General features: G+C 34.6%; 3 protein-coding genes across 4 annotated transcripts in view; 2 read left to right on the top strand and 1 right to left on the bottom strand.

Annotated features, from left to right (window-relative positions):
* LOC126755078 (protein neuralized) overlaps positions 1-16,215 on the top strand; it is a 43,854-nt gene extending 27,639 nt beyond the window's left edge. For both annotated transcript variants that reach the window (XM_050467406.1, XM_050467399.1), the window contains exons 2-3: positions 10,982-12,801; positions 12,914-16,215. In XM_050467406.1, the coding sequence (XP_050323363.1) occupies positions 10,982-12,801; positions 12,914-13,174 (2,081 nt within the window). In that variant the 3' untranslated portion in view covers positions 13,175-16,215. The remainder of the gene's footprint in view (positions 1-10,981; positions 12,802-12,913) is intronic.
* A 1,445-nt stretch (positions 16,216-17,660) lies between these two features.
* On the top strand, positions 17,661-18,730 carry LOC126760277 (uncharacterized). The gene has a single exon (XM_050475804.1). It carries the CDS (start codon positions 17,799-17,801, stop codon positions 18,663-18,665), a length of 867 nt encoding a protein of 288 aa, XP_050331761.1. The 5' UTR covers positions 17,661-17,798; the 3' UTR covers positions 18,666-18,730.
* Positions 18,727-20,410, bottom strand: LOC126760271 (protein Peter pan). Its single transcript, XM_050475792.1, has 5 exons — positions 19,951-20,410; positions 19,712-19,891; positions 19,470-19,654; positions 18,959-19,410; positions 18,727-18,892 (listed from the first exon to the last, which is right to left on the bottom strand). Exons 1-5 carry the CDS (start codon positions 20,281-20,283, stop codon positions 18,789-18,791), a joined length of 1,254 nt encoding a protein of 417 aa, XP_050331749.1. The 5' UTR covers positions 20,284-20,410; the 3' UTR covers positions 18,727-18,788.
* Positions 20,411-20,859: the final 449 nt, after the last annotated feature.

Genomic DNA, 20,859 nt, shown 5'->3' with positions numbered 1-20,859 from the left:
GTGGGGGTAGATTGTAAAAAGTTGTAAAATTAATATTAGCTAATTTGAGGTTATGAATGACATTTTAGAATTAATTATATGTTAGAGTTAGTGAATCTGCAGACAAGTGTTTTTCGGATATATGTATAATTTGAATTAAAATTTTTTTTCAATTAGATTGTGTAAGGAATATTCAAAATTTGTTGGAATTTTTTTGAAAATATGTTGATTTATTGGTTCAAAATTGTTAATGTAAAATTTAAAATGTATTGAATCTGATTTTAGGTCTTCAATGTAGAAATTTTTTTGTATGAAGACAAGATTGATTGCTAGTAGACTTCGAAATATTACCACACAATTGAAATGAATTCATATTTTTGGGAATCTTTGGCAGCATTTCGTGTGTTTATTGGATGTGCTGTTTATTTTGTATTTTACTTATGCTTACTTCTTTATTAATGATTTTTTTATTTATTTAATCCAATAAAATCCAGTTATCTGCCTGCTCGTGCGTTGCCTCAACTTATGCCGCAAATTACCTCATCGGCGCGGATCAAACACACATACAATCTTATGTATCATATGCATACATACATACATATGTATGTATGCATAGAGATGTATGTAATTAGCTTTATAGCAGCAGCTGCTAGCTTGTGGGCATCGCGAGCAAGCATAAAATGTTTCTGGTCGCTCAAATTGCTTCCCAGTTCAACAACACCAAATAAAATTTTCTGCTCTAAAACATTTCTTTGGCATTAGAAAAAATACCAAATAGTGTTTCTGCTCCGTCGTGTGCGTTTGTATGTGTTTGTGTGTCTATAATGAGCCATCACCATGCCACCCTACCAGAGCCAACAATTTTCTATGCTTATTTCTTTGCTTGAAATTACGCGGACTCTTTCAAATTGTTGCTTCATTTTCTACCTATACCTACATACATACAGATACTAGCGTGTTTATGCATGTGTATAGGCATATCTTCAGGCGTTCGTACTTTGGGCACTGAAGCATGCGACCCCTTCTGAGAAATCGCATCAACACTGCGGGCGTAGCTGCTGGTGCATAGCATTGTGCATGCACTGCAACACTATATTTATTTGTTTGTGTGTATTTGTGTATATAATGAAAGCAAATGAAGCCACCGCGGAATTATTTTTACCTTGCTAGTCTGCTACGTTACAATTTCGTACGTTTTGGCTGCTTCTCGGTTTATCGAACCGTTGAAAATGCTGGCAGGAGATATACAAATGTACATAAAATATATATATGGAGCACGGGGATCAGCGCAGCAACACGTTAATAAATATTTTGTATTTATTTTGTTTACATTTTGAATATTTCTATTGCATTGCACGTTTGTAGGTAGTTTTCATGTTATTTTTCCAAAATTTTCTTGTGCATTAAAAACGAATGCATTGCCTTCAATCAGCTTGGGCTGCAGCTAAACACGAGAGCAACATGCCATTGCGCTCAATTATAAATTAGAGACTTGAGGCACTTCACGCATCCATAATTCTTTATTACTTCGTCGATAATTATACATTCATAAAATATATACATTCATACATTATAGTATGCACTTAAGCACAATCAAGTGATGTACAAAATTACATAAGTTCATATGTTTCAATTATAGAAATTAATCTGTTTTCGCTCATAACATCCCGCTTTTATAGATTTTATTTCAGCTTCATACCTCATGAACACATCATTAGTTAATGTGTTGCGTATGACGATATTTATAGTATCTGGAAATGCAATTCGACTCCCAGCGCGTTTTGAGTTCCCCTTTTTCAAAGTATTTTTTGCTGTTAGTGTTTGTGATGTTGTGAAAAAAATAAAAATAAAAGCGTACATATTTGGCCTTCGAGCAAGTAATGGGTTCAACTGCCAATATGTGCGTGTTTTTATAAATATACAGCGGCATGCTTTTTATCTTCATTTATGCTTACTTGTATGTTTGTATGTACATATATTGATGCAGAAGTGAACTTTTTTGCTCCAGCTATGCTTTAATTAATTTAAAGAAACACTCATTATGTGCTTATTATACATACACACACAATAGGAGAGAAAATTGTGTCGGTTAGTTTATAATTTTGCCGCTCCAGCAAGCGTCAAGCTGTGTTGGTCAAGAGTTCTAAAAGGCCATTCGCACTCAACTCTGTTGCGGTTAGTTGAAGTTTTGTTTTTATTGTGTTGCTCCAAAAACTTTTTTAGGTAATTGCAATGATACACTTTTATATTTTTTTCTCTAAATACAATGGAAAAAATTGTAGTTGAGTTTGCTTATAATTAAAATATTGAAGTGGAAAAAATATTTTAATATACTTATGTATGTAAAGTTGAAAGAAATTTCCTGCAAAGTTTCTTTTCACGGAGCTGGAAACGCAATTTTTGTCATTTTTATTAATACAAATTTATTTATTTATATATGTACATATATGTATATATGTATGTATGTATGTTATCTAGTTTACATATTGTTGTAAAAAATTTAAATCTGAAAGGTCACAAATCATCAAGTTTTTAGAAAACTGAAGTTATTTCATAAAATAACAATGTAGTCTAAGGGCTCATTTAACTAAGTTGTTCTATTCGCCTTCACTTTTTATGCATATTTCCGTTCATACGTACATATGTATAACACTTTTGCTGTGTTGCAATCACCTTTAAAAGTCGCGAATCGCAAACTGAAATTCACCACAAAACGTTGGTCAACTTTGGATGTCTCGTTATGCATTACTTGTTTTACATGCCCTAACAATAATGTCTGCAATTTATCTATTATTTTACATATTTTTTTTTACTTTCCAAAAGGTATCGAATGACTGACTGCTTCAACGATTTTGTCTACGCTCGAATTCGCAGTAGTAATGTAGAAGCGTGTCGCTCTACTCATTTCAGCTATTTGACGTAATCGGCTTGTGTGGTTTCGAATAACCAAAGCTTCATACGAGTCTAAATACTGTGTGTCCAATAGCATTGCAGCAGTGCATTGCACTCCACTTTGACCTCAACGCCTGTGACTGACAATTGTCCAACTGCTGCTGTTGCTGCGTTCATGCGCCTCTATTCTCGCTTGCTGAAATGCCAGAGCTATCAATTTTCTCATTGCAAGTTTTTTTCTACAATTTGTCGCAATAAAATTCAAATGTGCGCATTACTTCTCTTATTTTTGCAAACAAATAAAATGCTAGCGGAAATGCGCCGCAGTCGCCGACAAGTGCAATGCCCACAACAATTCAGCCGGTCGGCCATCGAAGCCTTGTGCACATTTTCACAGATTAAGAAGTTCATCACACTCATTGCTCAGTTTGTGCAACTAAGCTGCTGACTACTCGTTTGTGCTGCCGCTTCTTAGTTACACACACACACACTCACACAAGCACGCAACACGCCTGCGTTGTCCCTTCCCTTGCGACTGGCTGATTTTCTGCCATAAATACATGTTTACAGTTTTAGTGGCATGTAAGTACAGTGTTATGTGTGTTGTATTGCGGTTTATTCGCAGAAATTGCTGCTTCAGTTTGCTTTTGTGGCTTCCCTTTATTGTGTTCACATTCAAATGTTGTTGTGTGTAGTTCTGCGCCATTGCGCTCCACTGCCTCTCATGCTATAGAAATCTGAAATTGTGCAATCAACGGAAGTGGCCATCGCCGGGCAGCGCCAGCAAACTGCGTGAAGTGATTTTAAGCGTCTTTTAGTTGCCACAAATTGCAGTTGTTTTTTTATTTTTTAACTTCTGATATTTATTTAATATTTTTTTGCTCAAATCTGCGCACTTTTAGTTTGCAGCTCAACTTTTGATATGTACATCCATTGTATTGCATTGCCAACTCGTTGAATGAATGTGACGTGAGTTCAGAAACCTCTTGCTTAGACAGATTTGAAAAGCCTGGGAAGTGCCCCGCGATATGTTTGTCATTGACTGTTGAGAAACTAGAACCATTCGTTCTACTCAACCACGATCATATTAAACTGGTGTGGAATCTGGCTACAATGCGCTCAGCCGAATTTTTTTTATAAATATTTTTAAAAGTATTTACGAGTATGTATATAAATGATCAGTGCAACGTGCTGAATTGATCTTTCCATATATCAGTCCTATGAGTTTATGAGATATTGAACCGAAATTTCTTCTGAAAAATGCTGCTTATTTGTCGGAAACTGACCAATACAAACTGACCGATTCTAATCAAGTTCTTGCTCGGAAAATTTTTTTTATCTGACAAGATATCCACACGAAACGTCATACGGATGTTAAAAAGTGTGTTTTTATTTCAATTGTCACCGACTCGCCAATAACATTGATTGACGGCAGCAAGTGCAACGTGCTGTGGAAACGCTATTAGCGTTAATGTAACACTAATATCGCTTTAGAGTTTAACTTAGAAGTTATTTACGTACATACATATGTATGTAGCAACGAAGCAATGAGCAAGCGCAGTTAGAGGAAGTGGGCAACTGTGCGCAAAAAGTGCTAAACATCAACAATGAAAGAAATATATACATATATCAATGCATTAAATACGATAGTGAACTTGCAATGACAAAGATGTCAGGCATTTATAGCAAATATTTATATGTATGTAGACAAAAATTCATTCATAAATAGTATGTGGCGCATGCTTGCACGTTTAATTGAACGGAGTCCGTGTCGCCGAAAGGAAATCACGTACTTTAATACATTTTTTTCATAGCAAAAGAATAGAATTAAAGCAGAAAATATGTAGTGGCCGTGACCAGTAATAATGCGAAGCTAAAAGCGTTGGTCTAGCCGCTGGCTTAGTATTTAAAAGATGTTGTTGTCGCTTTGTTGACAGCAACAAGTCTTCCGCATGCAACGTTCCTCGGCCACAAGTGCTGCGCATGAATGAGGCGAGCCAAGCAATGCAGTGAATGAATGAATCAATGATCAATGGTCATATATAAATAATATTAGATGTAAAACAAGCGGCAATTTGTAGTTTGTTGTTGCAATGTAACTGCAAAATATTAAAGCAAAAACAAAACGTACTAATTTTTGACCGGAGACATGAGTGCAGCCAAATGACAAGTGTTCTCAGCCGTATGTTATGTGCATATATTTGTATGTATGGGTTTATGTATGTACATATATATGTACTCACGATTGTTTTGCTGGCGACTTCCGTGTTAATTTAATAAGCTTGCCACACGCACTCGCGCACTGTGTTGCACATTATTATTAATGTGCTTATTATTTATTTCCACACATACATATTAGCTGCCGTAGACTATTCATAAGCTGAAGCATGTAGAGAAATTATGATTATTTCTTCACGATAAATGTCCGCTGGAACGCCGCAATCCGACGCAGTAAGTCCTCTGAGCATAATCGTTATCGCCGATATTGCTGCAATGCTTGCAAGACTCCGACAATAGCTAATAAAAGTTGCCCACAGCTAATGTTATGGCCGCTCGCAACACTATAACTGTAAATATTCATTTAGAAACACAAAATGCTGTAAACTTCCTTAGTTATGCATGTAATCTTGCCTTTTATTTAGCATATTATGTGTCTGTTGTACTTTATATACATACATACATACTTATGCAAGCGCTATCTGCCCTACTCGCGCAGAATTTTGCCAGTTTTCTTCTCCTAAAACTCTACTCATAACAAATTATGCAACGACTGTTGATTCTTTAATTAGTTACAAGTCATAATTACCTATTTGTTACACATCAAAACTTCAAAACATAAAAAGAAAAACAAAAACAAAAGAGAGAAGTCGCTGGCGCTTGCTTGTTGCTTTGCGATTTTTAACGTTCATTGGTGTTTTAGTGCCTTCTGGCTTTTATTTTTCTTCCTTTAGAATTGTAGACAAACAATCGATTTTTCCTCAAATTCAAATTCCTTGCTGCAAAAACATGCATTTGCTTTATTATTTTGCTTTCAATTTTCACAAATAGTTTTGTGAATTTTAGCAGTGAATTTTATTTACTTCAAGGGACGGTGAGTTTGTTTGATCCACCGAGCGTGTGCTCATCCATTGGAAGCGCTGAAGCATCGTCGCTAAGAATGCTGATTTTTATATGCCGTTACGAGATGTAACTGCATTACCTTTCTAATTTCCATTGGTTTATTGTTTTTGTAAGCGGGTTAGGCAAGAAGGACGGTCAGCGCTTCCTTAAAATTAGAAAGTTATGGCGCCAAACGCCGGGAAGATGAAAGTTAGGTTACGAGCCATTAAATTTTTAAAACAACAATTCTTAGATAATACATAGTCCAAAATATTTCTTAACCAATATGTTTGTATATTTTTACGAAGTGGTAAGTTAAAGAATATATTTCCTGAACAAAAAATTACATAAGAAACCGAATGCAAATTTCATTTTGTCATTTTGTGATCCTTGAGGATTTTTTCAGGCGTCGAAACCCTGCTTAAGGTCACTTGAGCTTCTTCAGTGTGGATAATTGTAGATTTTGGGATTTTTGAGAAAAGTTCCCTATTCTGTTTATAATAACCACAGTAAAATATAAATATTTTTTGAAAAACTTAAATTATCACGCCATTGCAATTATTTTTCGACAGCAATTATTATTCTTAATGGATCTAAGTTATACCACTAAAAGTTAATATTTTTTTGTTTTTATATTTCAAAAAAATTAACATTATTATCACATTGTAAGTATACCGGAGCTGTCGCCTTCAATATGCATATTATTACACACATACAAACATGCATTTAAAGCAACATTATCACAAACTACTGCTACCGCATGCACTTGAACCTGCAGCTGCTCATGCGCTTTAATCAAACATGTTTCATGCAAACCCATTACAATATGTCGATATGTAAATAAGTGTGCACATATGTGTGTGTCTGTTAGAATACCAACAACAATTGCTATCTACCACAACCTATAATCGAGCAGCCAGCTGATTGCAGTCTCCATGTGAAGCTGAGTTTGCTTAGACTAATTGGTGTATGTGTATTTCTTCAAGGCCGGAAGTAGTATCGCACTCTCCACTTGGCTATTCATACAGTTTTTTGCTGTTGCTGCTGCTGCTGCTGCGTAGACATAACAGCGCTCTTACTCAGCTTACTTCCTTTCTACGGTCGAAGACTTCTTCTCATCCTGGCTTAATATATCGTTTTGGTTTGAATGTATGTGTGTGCGTCCCCTTCAGCGGCTTGAGAGACCGGATGTGTTCTTAATATTCATCCCGTACATATTATACATATCCGTATCGGTTGCTGCCGGTTTTAGCTTACACATTGAGCTAAGCGTGTATGTATAGTACATACTTATGTCTGCATACATATGTATATATGTATGTATGTGTATATATACATATTTACCTTTAAAATACGATATATTGTATGTTTGTATGTTACCCGTTTGTCTTTTATGAGACAAGATTCTGATTTTCACCAAGCCGTGTCTGCCCTAATATTGCCCCCCTGCTTTTGCGTGCATATAAGTTCATATGTTTGCATATATGTATGTATGTGTATGCCCAGCTCATATGCTCTGCTGAACTCGTGTCTCAATTGTACTCGTATTTAGTGTATTTTGTACTATGCTTTCAGCCGTTGTTGGTGTTGAATTTCAATTTTAAGCGTGTCTAAGCCCCGGTTTAATGCCCCCTTAATTTTTTTTACTTCAACGCAACTTATTAACTGTATACATGAGTGTATGTACATATTTACGCGTTTAACACCCCTCTAGACGTTACAAAAAAATATTGCATATTGCAGTTTTTTTTGTTTTTCTTACCTCAAAAATTGATTTAGCCAGTATATTTTACGGTTTTAAATAGATCTTAACTACCTTAAGACCTTACTTGTAAATAAATTTACATTTTCTAGAATTAAATCTGCACACACACAAAAATATATACATATATTGTATATAGGTAAGACTTGTTGTATGTACATATCAATGTATTGTTGTACATATGTATTTAATTTCAGTTTGTATGCACGTGTGTGCGTGTTTGTGGCTAAATACGTGCGTGTATTTTTGGAAATTTGAACATCTGCCGTTTCCATTTGCCTTTATTTAGTGTTTCGTCTTTCCCTTTATGTACATTTACTCGCAGTTGCATTGTGAATTTACCTTCATTTGGGATTTTACGTTAACTTTTCAACCCCCGAAAAATTGCTCTGCATTCACACCACATCATTTTATTTGCTTAGCGCCTCCATAAGGGCGCAATAACAAAAGTTATTCTTCATTTTATTAAGACTCTTTTAGTTCCTGTGGTGCATAAAATGCATTTTTTCTACTCTCTCTCGGATGGAGCGTTTGTGCTACTTTTCTCACAATTAAGGGGTTGAAGAAGTCACCTTTCTCTCTTTGTAAGGCACTCCTTTGAAAAAACACGCGTCGAGTTATCGCACTTTTCCACTCAAATATTTATTTTTGAGCATTAACAATATTAGTCACTCAATAGCGCCACTTTGAGTACAATTTAATAGAAATGAGTGTTATCAAAAGTGATTGAGTTGAGTTGAGCGTGTGTAAGAGTATTTAAGGCGCACTTAAATTTGTTTGTGTATGAATAAAAAATAATATTTATTTATAAAAAATCAAATGTACACTGAATCTCATGCCTATCAACACATTATTTGCGCGAAGTGAAAAAACAACACATCTCTAATAACTGAAAAAATTAAAAAAAAAAAATAATTATTAGAAAAATTAATTAAATCATTTATAATAATAAGATATCTACTATTTTTCATAAAAGCACATTCCAATAAACCACTTACATGCATATACATATACATACATATATTCATATGAATGAATAACTCTGAGATTTGCCTGACAAGCCAATCATAGTTATCTTTTCATTAAATTAAACTATAAGTGGCAATTCATTGATAAATTTACATGCTTAATATATTTATATATATGTACATGTGTTACATACATTCATATATTAGTTGGTTAGTGAAACTTTTAGGCCTACAGTTATCACAAAATTATTAGATTATCAAAGTTGGCCCATTAAAAATAGAATCTGACGAGAGCAGCAATACATATCAAAAGAGCAAAAGGAAGCCGCACATGAACTGTAAACAAATTTTGCCAAACTTTGTTTTTGTAAAGAAATTTTTATCTAATCACTTAGCTTTGCGGTTACATTTCAAAAAGGAAGAAATAATAAAAACTGTTGGTACCAAAGTTGCTGTATTCAAAAAAGTGTAGCAGAAAAACAACAAGCAAAGTGCGACAACAGCACGCCAAACAAATGACGATTGTGGTTAAACACAACAGCGACAGTTGTTTCCTTTGTGGCTTAAAGGTCAAAAAAATTTGCCAATTCTGTAGTAGATATGTATTATGTATATACATATATACATATATGTGTGTTGGTGTAGGGAAGGCATACATATACATATAATATAAACATACACATGTATGTGTAAGAACATAAGGAACTGCTTTAAGAACAATCAAGCAACTCAAAGTTTTAAAGTTTGCGCAAAAGCAATTGACATAAATTTTCTTCATAAATATGTATGTAGAAGCTTACCAAACGGACCGAACGGCCAACTTTCATAGGCCAGCGCATGTTATTAATTACTTAGCGAATTCTTTTAAGCGAAAACAGAAGCCTGCCGCTGCAAAGAACTCACAACCACTTACATACACATATTTATAAGTGTATTTATAAAGTAATAGCTGCGCAAAAAATGCTGGAGAAGGGCGCAAATAATTAATTTGCAAATGTGCTAGCAAAAGCAACAGCAGTTGCTGCAACGGAATGTTAAAAAATAAGCATAAAAGTAAAAACTGCAAGCCACAGCACCCAGCAGCACTTGCGTTCGACAGACGGTCAGGCGGTTAATGCGTCGACTCACCTACTGTCGAACGGCTGCTGCTGCCTGCAAAAGAGCAACGCATCACACAACATAGCATGGCAGAGTGTGACATACATACATACATACATACATACTTAAAATGCATAAAGGCATTCGTGACGGCTGGCGCGCACAAAGGCAAAGGCGAAAAAATTGAATTTAAATCAACCGCAACAACTTCAGCGACGACGCCATAAGGACGATCCCGAACGCGTGCCACTTGCGCGCATAATAACTTACAAAAAAATAAGAAAATATAGAATAAAATGTATAATGGGATCAACAATCAGCTACCCTTCAGAAAGTAAAGCCAAAAATAGGCATGAACGCAACAGCCGCGCAGCCGCATCAGTGAAATTAACATGCCAGCACACACACAACCATACGCATGCGCACAAGTAAATACATATGTATGTACATATGTATATGTTGAAGCATTGACGACACATTGATCCAAGGTAGCAGATATCATTCAACTCTATCACATGTTGTTGTTGTTGTTTTTTTATATTTAGATAAGCGCAAGGATCAAGTATTGTGAAGTAGCATCTGTTTGTTTGGTCCGACTTCAAATTAAGGACAGGCAATAAACCGGTTGCCTGGCAAGGATAACAACAACGTTGGCGCAGAAGACGCTACCTTAAGCAAAGCAAAAACAACGTTCACAAATGCCATTGCAGCCAAGCGTGCTGTCCTGTCTTGGTTGGTTTGTCGAAAAGAAGGAAGAAATATTACAAAGTAGGCATTGAGTAGGTAGTAACCAATTGTTGTTGCACGTTTCATGTCTTCACATTTTGCCTTTATTTCGAAAATTGGAAAATCGGCATGCGCCAGCTGCTTTTTGCTTTTCAAGTGGATAAGGATTTAAGGAAACGCTTTTGTGTATGTACAAATATGTATGTATGTAAATGCTGAAAATAGGTTAGGCATGTGCCTATACATACATATGTATGTATATAGAGTCAACCATATATGGTTTATGTAGCATGTAAAGTACTTAACTGTGCTTAAGGACATAATCTGTATGTACCTTTACTGAGCAATAATAGAGTCAGACTCCAATCCGTATACCCACACATACATGTACATACATATAATCTTTATCACATTTATTGTAAATATATCTAATATTTGTATGCTTTTTTCCTTGCAGTTCGTCGCTCACCATCCTCCTGCCCGGGTCCCAACAACTTGCCACCCCTCCAGTTCCACACCGTACACGGCGACAACATACGGATATCACGCGACGGCACTTTGGCGCGTCGGTTCGAAAGTTTCTGCCGTGCAATCACTTTCTCAGCACGACCGGTACGCATCAACGAGCGCATTTGTGTGCGTTTCTCAGAAATTTCGAACAATTGGAATGGCGGCATACGTTTCGGTTTCACCAGCAACGATCCGGCCACACTGGAGGGTGCGCTGCCTAAGTACGCGTGTCCCGACTTAACGAATCGTCCCGGTTTCTGGGCGAAAGCGCTGCACGAACAGTATTGCGAAAAGGATAACATACTTTATTACTACGTCAATTCGGCTGGGGATGTGATCTACGGCATCAATAACGTGGAGAAGGGTGTCATATTGAGCGGCATCGATACGCGTGGCTTACTCTGGACTTTGGTGGACATCTATGGCAATTGCACTGCGATTGAATTCTTAGATGCCCGTGTCTATATGTATCAACAGAGCGGTAATGGACTCGTGGCCGCCGGTGTAGCATTACCTGCCGGCAATGGTGGTGTTATTGGTGCTGGTGGCACATTGCCTGGTCCACAAATTCCACTGAATCCACATCACCCACATCAGCAATCGCGTCGCTCATTGCCAGCAGTCGAGCAGGATTTGGATCGTCATGTCTTGCCTTCAATGCAATCTCTGAACATCTCCATGGAACAAATGCCGTTTGCACAAGATATGGCCAATGGTCTGCCACCGTTACGTTACAATGCCAACGGCCGCCTTATACCGGTACCCTTTCACATCACCAAAGGCCGCAATGTGCGTCTCTCCATGGATCGCTTCATAGCGTCACGCACAGAGAATGACTTCTGCCAGGGTTATGTGTTCACAGCGCGTCCCATACGCATCGGCGAGAAGGTGATTGTACAAATACTTAAAACCGAACAAATGTACTTGGGCGCATTGGCGCTGGGCCTTACCTCTTGTAATCCGGCGGGACTGCAACCCTCCGACCTACCCAACGATTCTGATTTTCTGCTCGATCGTCCCGAGTATTGGGTGGTGAGCAAGGATATCGCCTCACAACCACAACGTGGTGACGAGATCGCCTTTTTTGTCGCGCCCAATGGTGAGGTGACCATTAGCAAAAACAATGGTCCGGCTGTTGTTGTCATGCATGTCGATCAATCGCTGCAGCTGTGGGCTTTCCTCGATGTTTACGGCTCCACACAGTCGGTGCGCATGTTCCGCCAACAGCTGCCCAATATGATTAATTATCCACAACAGCCGCTCTCCGCCGCACCGTCGACACAACGCCTGCCACAACACGGCAATATGTCAATTGCTGAATCGATGAATAGTCTGAACAGTCAAATGTCTGAATCGCGCAAAATGTTGCACACGTCTGCACTCACTGTGGCATCACACAATACCATGAACAGCTCAGCGGCGACACTAGCCTCCATCACGGCCAATGCGGCGATAGCGGCTCAAACTCATTGTAATGTACCTGCAGCGACGGTGTCGACGGTCACGCCCGTCACCAAAACTAATGGCAATACCACGGCGACGGCAACCGGTCACATGATCAGTATGCCATCAAGTGGTGATCTCATACAAATTCAGCCGAACGGTGGCGGTACTGTATTGGTTGTGAATTTGCCACCTGCGAACTCGACACACGAACTGAATAGTGTGAGTGGTAGCGGTAATGGTGTGAGCGCGACAAGGCAACCAACATCGGGTGTACTGGCTGGCGCTTGTTCGACAACGATGACCAATAATCAGTACATTGAGGTGAGTTACAACGCAACTGTAATCAAATTACTACATAAGCTGAAATACCTACCATATAATGCCAACAATTCTAACCTATAATTTTATTTATTTACCTTTCATTCTTTTGCAGCCTGTGTCCTCGTTGAACGGTTGCAATTCCACTCAGGAGATGAATAAATGGAAAGACACCGTCGACCACAGTGGCAATAGCAGCGCTGGCGCTGAATGCACAATCTGCTACGAAAATCAAATCGACTCGGTGCTCTATATGTGCGGACACATGTGCATGTGTTACGACTGCGCTATCGAACAGTGGCGTGGCGTCGGCGGCGGTCAGTGTCCACTGTGTAGAGCCGTCATACGTGATGTTATACGTACGTATACCACGTGAACGGCACAGTGAGGCACACCAAAATAGTAATACAAAAAATTAACCTGAAAACAGGGGAAATGGAATGCAACAACCTACGCTAATGCCAAATGTAGAGCCGATTTTTTAAATTAACAATTTCGCGTTGCAACAAAGCGTTAGATTATTACAATAATATATAAAACAATGAGAATGTGAGAGTGTAAGAAGATGAACACGTAATTCCTACTTTAGCTGAAATTGTCTCCTAACAAAGTAAATAATACGCGTATACCAAAAAGGAAGCAAACAAATATGAAAAAGGCTATTAGGCAACACTAAAACCGTCAAGTGCTTAAATTAAGCATACAAATTGTTACTCGCAGTCAAAGACAGATGAGATGAATGAAAGATAATCGATATATGTATGACCGAATGACTAAACAACTCGCAATTTTCTTAGAAGACTACATACATAATTAATAAAAAAATGCAACAAAAAAACACAAACAAAAGCAAAAAATTGTCCAAAAATATAAGAGAACACAGCACTTATGATTAAAAATAAACTAAATTGTAATTGAAACGTATTAAATTATTAGTAACATTAAAAAGCAGACTAGAGTACTTTAAGAAAAAAGCAAAAAAAATAATCTGACTTAAAAGCAAAAGAAAAACAAAAAAAAAAAACGCATTTACTCTAAAGCAGAGCAGGACACGTGTAGATTTTGTATTTAGTACCTAGCAGTTAGAACTTAAATATAATGCTACGTCAAACAAAGACCAAATGCAGAGTAGTGTTCAAACTCCGCCAACAATTGAAACTGAACGCTGTTAACATGCAAATTGTAAATTTAAACTAAACTCGAAAGATAAAATGCTAAGCGCAAATAACAAATAACAAAATAAAAAATAATTAAATAACAATTGTAACAGAACAATATTCTAAATTTGTGATTTTATAAAAGAAAAGCAAAAAAATTAGTATAATAATTTAAGCAACATTTATTGGCGACGAAATTATAATGAAATGTAGCTACGAGTAATATTTAATGCAATAATATTTCAATTTTATGGTGTTTTCAAAAATGTGAAGTCCAAAAAATATTTGTTTCGCTTAAAGTTCACTTAATATTGTGTGATTAATTACAAGGCTGATTGAATGTTGAAAGTTTAGCTTGAGTTTCTGCGTTAAGATGCTTCATATAGTTTTCTTTAATGAAATTAACTATAAATACACATATTTGCTTGTTTTGCTGAAAGTATTTTGGAGTGTTTATTTTTAGTGTCAATCAGAAGATTTTTTAAATTGCGTTAATAACCAAATCGGCCTTTTCCTCGCTCAATTAATCACATAATATTTTTATTGATAGTTACTATCGGTATTGCACACTCTCTATTTGCCGTTAGTTCAGCATTTTTTAATAAATCATGGAAAATTCCTAGTTACACAAGTCAAAGCGCATTTCTAAAGCGTAATATAAAAGAAACGTATAAAAGTCAGTTTCTTGCATGCCACATTTTTTATGTATAAACAAAACTGCCACAAACTGTTACAACTATTACAACAAAACTTTTGAATGCTAAAAGAAACTTGCTATTATTTGCTATTATTAATGGCACAATAAAAACTGCCTAACAATATAAAAAACACAATGAATCACAAAAAAACGATCTTAAAAAGTTAACAGCATTATCTACTTGTATTTCTTTCTTTAAGATGCTTGTGTAATTTTGTTAAAAAATAAAATTTCGGATTATACATAGTTGGAGAGGAAAATACTTTCCGTATTGTACATATTAGTGTACATACATATATACGCAGATTACAGCAAGCGACTTATCGTTTTTCACCAAATATATATGAAAAATCAAATTTTTATAATGAAAATTTCGAATATTTTGATGAAATGAAAAACATTACAAACATATTATTTATGTGTATAAAGTGGCAACACTGTTAGTTTCTTTTTTATATTATTAAACAAAGCAGAGTAACTTTTATATTTTATTAAAAAAAAAATCATTTCAATAATTTATTAAAAAGCTGTACAATAAATAGTATAGCTATACATTAAAAGACATTTAAGGATTATTTGCATGTTAAGCATTACCTCTACTTGTCATTCGATTTGTTATCTATTGTATTGTATTTTCCTCAAGTTTATAATGAACAATTTACTGAGCAAGATAGTTTTAGTTTCCTATTTTAAGACTTTAATATTTTTTATACTTTTGAGAAAATTATACATATATGCTTATGTTTAGTATTAAGTTATTTTTTGTATTAATTTCTAGTCAACGAATATTAAAAAATAAAAATATAAATAATTAAAAAATAAAATATGATATAAATTGTGTTTAAAGGCACGAAGGAAAAGTGAGATTTAACAATTTGAAATAAATGCAAAAAAAATACATATACATATATAGTGATCATGACTAATGATAAGGAAATGAAATGATAATAAAATAATAAATCTTAGTTTATATAATAAAAGATACCACTATTGTTATAAATGACGACAAGCCAACTATTTTAATGCCAGTTTTAATTAAAATATAAAATGCTACCGAATTAAAAGTTTTTAGGCTTTTTAAATAGCAATTCTAATATGGAAAAAACTGAAAGAAAAATTAAATCAAAATCAATTTTAACTACGAAATAATCATATATGTATGTACATATAAACTAAAAACGAAGAACTTAAATAACACGAAAAAAGAATTTAATATGACAAATGCCTAATTTATTATTTTTGAAGCAAATATATTTAAAAGCAAAATTAAAAGTTTACTTTATTGAAAACCAGATGTTAACAAAATATTTTTAGTGACAATCGTGCGAGTTCACTTCCGCCAAACAATTGTACGATTTATGTTTAATATGAAAACTCGCATGAAATCGTTCGTTTATTTATTTTTACAAATTGCTGGCAACCAATTATATTAGAAACTTTTCCTTTTGTTTTAAAATAATGCATGTTGCTACACAATGAAACACTTGTAAAGATTTGAAACACAGTTGCATGCATAGCGCCAAACAATATATATATTTAGAAACTATACATACATATACAAACCTAATTAAACACAAAAAAACTTACTACACCCATACAAACAAACCTAAAGACATAAGACATTAGTGGTTAGAATTCGCCTTAATTTTTTGTTATTTTTTGAAGTGATGGTATAAATGCATATATTTTATGTTTAAATAAAGGTGTCACGTAATTACTTTAAATAAAAAACTGAAATGCACTGACTAGGTCTTAGATTGAGCCACATCGGATCACACTATGGAATTAATGGTGTGTTAGATTCGTAATTGTAAATTATATTATATTATAAGATTAAAAATCTGAAGAAATTTGTTTATTATTATATAAAAACAATGGACGATGATGATTAAATTAAAATGAATATTAAAATATAAAAATCACGATTGTAATGTTTTTTCATGATAAAATAAGCCAAAACTGATAATGAAATGAGAATTGAAATCGACTTGCTAAATATTCGTTTCGAATAAAGCTAAGCAAATAAAGTTTAAAAATACCAAAAAATAAAAATGAGTGTATATTTGTAAATTTGTTATAATAACAAGGATATCAATCTAATCAAAACAAAACAGTGGGTAAGTAATTCAGACAATAACTAATTCAAGTGTGTTATGTTTTGTATTCCCAAAAATTACTCTCGAACCAATGTCGCATAGCACAAAAGACATTTGAATACTACATTGTGACAAAAAACTACCCGGAAATTATAAATAAAACGTAAAATATTTAATTATTTATCAATGTTTAATTTGTTTTGTCGCCTTCAAAGAATTCCCAGCTACATGTAATACATACTTATGCCAACGATTTCTTCAATCCTCGAAGCATTTTTTAGGATGGCCTTCAGCTTCAGCGAATTCAGGTACAATGTTAATATGTGAAATGTTGGAAATAGATTATTGAGAGAACGTGTTAAAAAAATTCTTCGTTTAATTTTGTTACTATTGAAACTCGAACCTACGATCCTGGCACTTATACAAGCCCGGTTATATTGAAATATAAACAGAAGCCTACCGGATATTATATATAGCTTTTGTTGCCGTTATTATTGTATTCGAATTTATTGGCAAGCTCCTGCTTAAGTCACAGGAATTGATTCAATGTCGTTCTTCTTTAAAGCTTCCAATGTAGGCTAGAATCGGTACTTAGACAATAAAACAAATGCACAATGGGCTTTTATCGAAATACACAATTTTTATTATTAACCTAATTAGATATTTGTACATACAAATATATGTTTACATATTTATATATATTCATTGGCAGAGTGCACCGCACACATAAAAAAGTATAGACTTTTTTATTTTAGTTAATATATTTATATATACATACATGCATATAATTGAGGGCTAATTAGATTTAATAAATTTACTATCGCACTTATTGAATTATTGATCAAACGTACCATAATTTACGTTCTCTTGCGTAAAGCTATATAAATTAACTTGGCAGCCCTGAATGTGTACTGTGAAAAATGTCAACTGGACTAAAAATACTGGAGTAATATTTGACAGAATTGTTTATTGTGCTTAATTTCAATAATAAATAGTAAAAATTACTTTTAAACTAGTTTTGTATTAAAATAAAATAAAAACTACTTCAAAATGGATAAATACATGCCAATTTCATGGTATATTGGCACCGAGTGGACTATGCCGGCTAAAGGTTTGCGCAAGCAAGTTCTATCCTTGGACAATTTCAAGTTTTTGAATAAACCTCATTTAGTGTCGAAAGTTGTGATAAAAGTGGAAGAAGTGCAAAATTTAAATGGACGTGAAAGTCAATATCTATCCAATGAATTAATTGAACAAGAGCAAAATGTAGAAATAGGTAGTGCTCTCACACCGGTTGATTGCTATGTAGAGCTGCTTGTGCGACAACTTGTGGTAGGTGAACGTGCCCGTTGCTTCATTGCCACAAAAAAGGAAGAAATAAGATTCATTTTGACTCTGATAAGGATAGAAGAAACAAAGGAAATATATAAATTAAATGTTGCGGAGATGTACGCCATCGCAATGCGTTACAAAGAAAACGGCGTAGTTATGTTCAAGCAGTACCCTTACTTTGCTCATGCTTATTTTTCACGCGCCGCTAAATTTTTGATCTCATATAAACCATTTGAAGGTTTAACGGTACACAAAGATGGTATATCGAGTGAGGAAATGCAAATGCTTTTTACGCAAATACAGACCAATTTAGCTGCTTGTTTGTTGAACGAACAGCGCTACGAAGATGTACTATATCAAACAAAGTTTGTAGAAGAGCACCCAAATGCAACAGAGAAAAGCATTTACAGAAGGGCAATGGCATTTTATCATCTTAAAGAATTTGAAAAAGCTCAGAAACTTATTGAGAGTGTTTCAAATTACCAAGGAAAAAAAGAATTTGCTAAACTTCACCAACGTTTAGGGGAAAGTTGGAAAACCAGTAACGAGCAATATAAGAATGTAGTGAAACGTATGTTTAGTTAGACTGACAAAAAATGTATACTTTTAAGAAGAATGATGTAATAAAGTTGTAAAAATAAGAAAGTAAACCGGAGAGAAAATGTTTTTTTTTATTGAGTGTTAACAATGTATTTAAATATGTATACATCACTTCTTTTTTTCCTGCGCTTTTTTCAGCTTCTTGTTTTTGAACCTTAAACTTGCCGGTAAGCTGGCGCGTTTCCTTGAACTGCTTTCAGCTTTGAAAAGCTCTGCGAAGTTAATTCAATATATTACTAACAAATTTATTTGAAAGAAATAAGTTATTTGATTCTCACCTTCATCAGGATCTTCGCCAACTTCCTCTTTATAATATTCTGCATCGTTTTCGGGATCGCTGTCCTCTTTCGTTTCATCACCAATAGTTGCAGCTTCGCTCTTATGTTTTTTGCGTTTGCCTGACACGTCTTCTTTTGCACGCAAATTCCGTTTACGGTTCTCTTCTTGTACTTTTTTTCGGTATTCTTTTAGTTTTCGTTTCTTCTCTATCATTTTACGTAGTGTTTCCTTTTCCTCTTCCGTCTTGACAATGTGATCGTGATAAAGTACTTCACCGGTTAGAAGACCTTCCTCGATTTTCATTAATTGCATAGTTAAGCGTGGACCAATTTCAAACAGACGCACCGCTGATTTATTATCCTCTAAATTGCCTTTACGTTTAAGAGATTGTGGCAGAACAACTTGCGATTGCTCATCATCTTCCATTTCCGACTCTGAAGCTCCACCGTCTCTGTAAGGATCGTTATATATTAAATTTAAATACCATTTAATCAAAATATATTAACTTACTGCATTATGAAATCAGCAATATCTTCACATTTGGATAAATTTGGTATTTTGCCCATTACAAGCTTTTTAACGCCTCGCGTTAAGCCGACTGGCACCACTTGAACAGAGTAATGACGCATTTCGATTAAATTTGTTTCCGGTGTATATGAGAATAACACACAACGACGGATTGTAGCAATGTTTACCTATTTTATAAATAAAACCATAGAATAATATTAAAAATAAATAGAATTTAAACCTACTTGTGCTAAATTGATTGCGGGAAACATATTCTGGAACGTGCTAGCCATTAATTTAAGATGTTTACCATCACCTGTGAAATTATTCATAATAACGAGTGGTGAATGTTTAAACATATCATCGTCCACAAATTGTCTTTTGCTGGTTGAAAGCACATCCCGCGCCAGGGTGAATTGATGCACCTGTTGTCAATTTTGTTTTATTTCCATTAATTATTTAAATTATTTATAACAAAATTTACCTTAAAAGTAAGTGTAGGACCACGCGGCATGCGCACAATTTTAAATGACAACTGGGATGTGGCTTTATTAAATATACCCATATGGGAAACATGAAAGAAACCACTCATTGCCACAAAATCTTTAATGCGATTAATTTTCTTCTCTTTTAATTGTAATGCTGTAAATGGTTCCATGATTTTTCGAAAATCCAATGTTAAATCGGTGATATAGGGACAAGAAAGCCCTCGATGTATTACAAAAGAATGCGGTGCTTCCACCAGTTCATTAGATTCTTTTTCCTTGAACGCTGCTGTGCGTTTTTTAGGATGTGCTTTCTTTTTAATTTTGCCCATTTTTATATTTCACTTTATAAATTTGATTTATAAACTATAAAATCTACTTTATTCAACTTGATTTATTTGAAAAAGAATACAAATTATAACTAAACTATAGAATGAATCGCATGAGTATCCTCGTGTTTACAATCTTCTTCTTTTTAATTATATGCTATTCACCATGACTTTTAAAGACTCTCAACTGTGAATAGACTATACCGTTTTTTAAAAAGTTGTATGTAATTAATGTTTTTTTATTTTTTCACATACACACACATACATATCATATTTTTATAAAAAAAATATATATATAGTATGGACAATAATAATTGCATCTCGGCAAACCATTAATTTATTTTCTGTTGGTATTATAACCAAACGGATTAAAAAAGCTTAGTTTCGGAAATATATTAACAAACCTGTATCGATCCGGTACTTTCCGGTTGTTCTCCCGTTAGCATTTCCGACTTATTGTTATTACCGTTCAAATTATCCAGAATTTTATTTCCAAAAACATACTCACATACATTTACATATACATATACTCTCAAAGGGGGTCCATAGAACAGTAATGTTTTCCAAAAACATACTCAC

The sequence above is a fragment of the Bactrocera neohumeralis genome, chromosome 2 (genome assembly GCF_024586455.1).
Source record: "Bactrocera neohumeralis isolate Rockhampton chromosome 2, APGP_CSIRO_Bneo_wtdbg2-racon-allhic-juicebox.fasta_v2, whole genome shotgun sequence".
Taxonomy (NCBI): domain Eukaryota; kingdom Metazoa; phylum Arthropoda; class Insecta; order Diptera; family Tephritidae; genus Bactrocera; species Bactrocera neohumeralis.
This window is presented reverse-complemented; position numbering and strand designations above follow the sequence as displayed.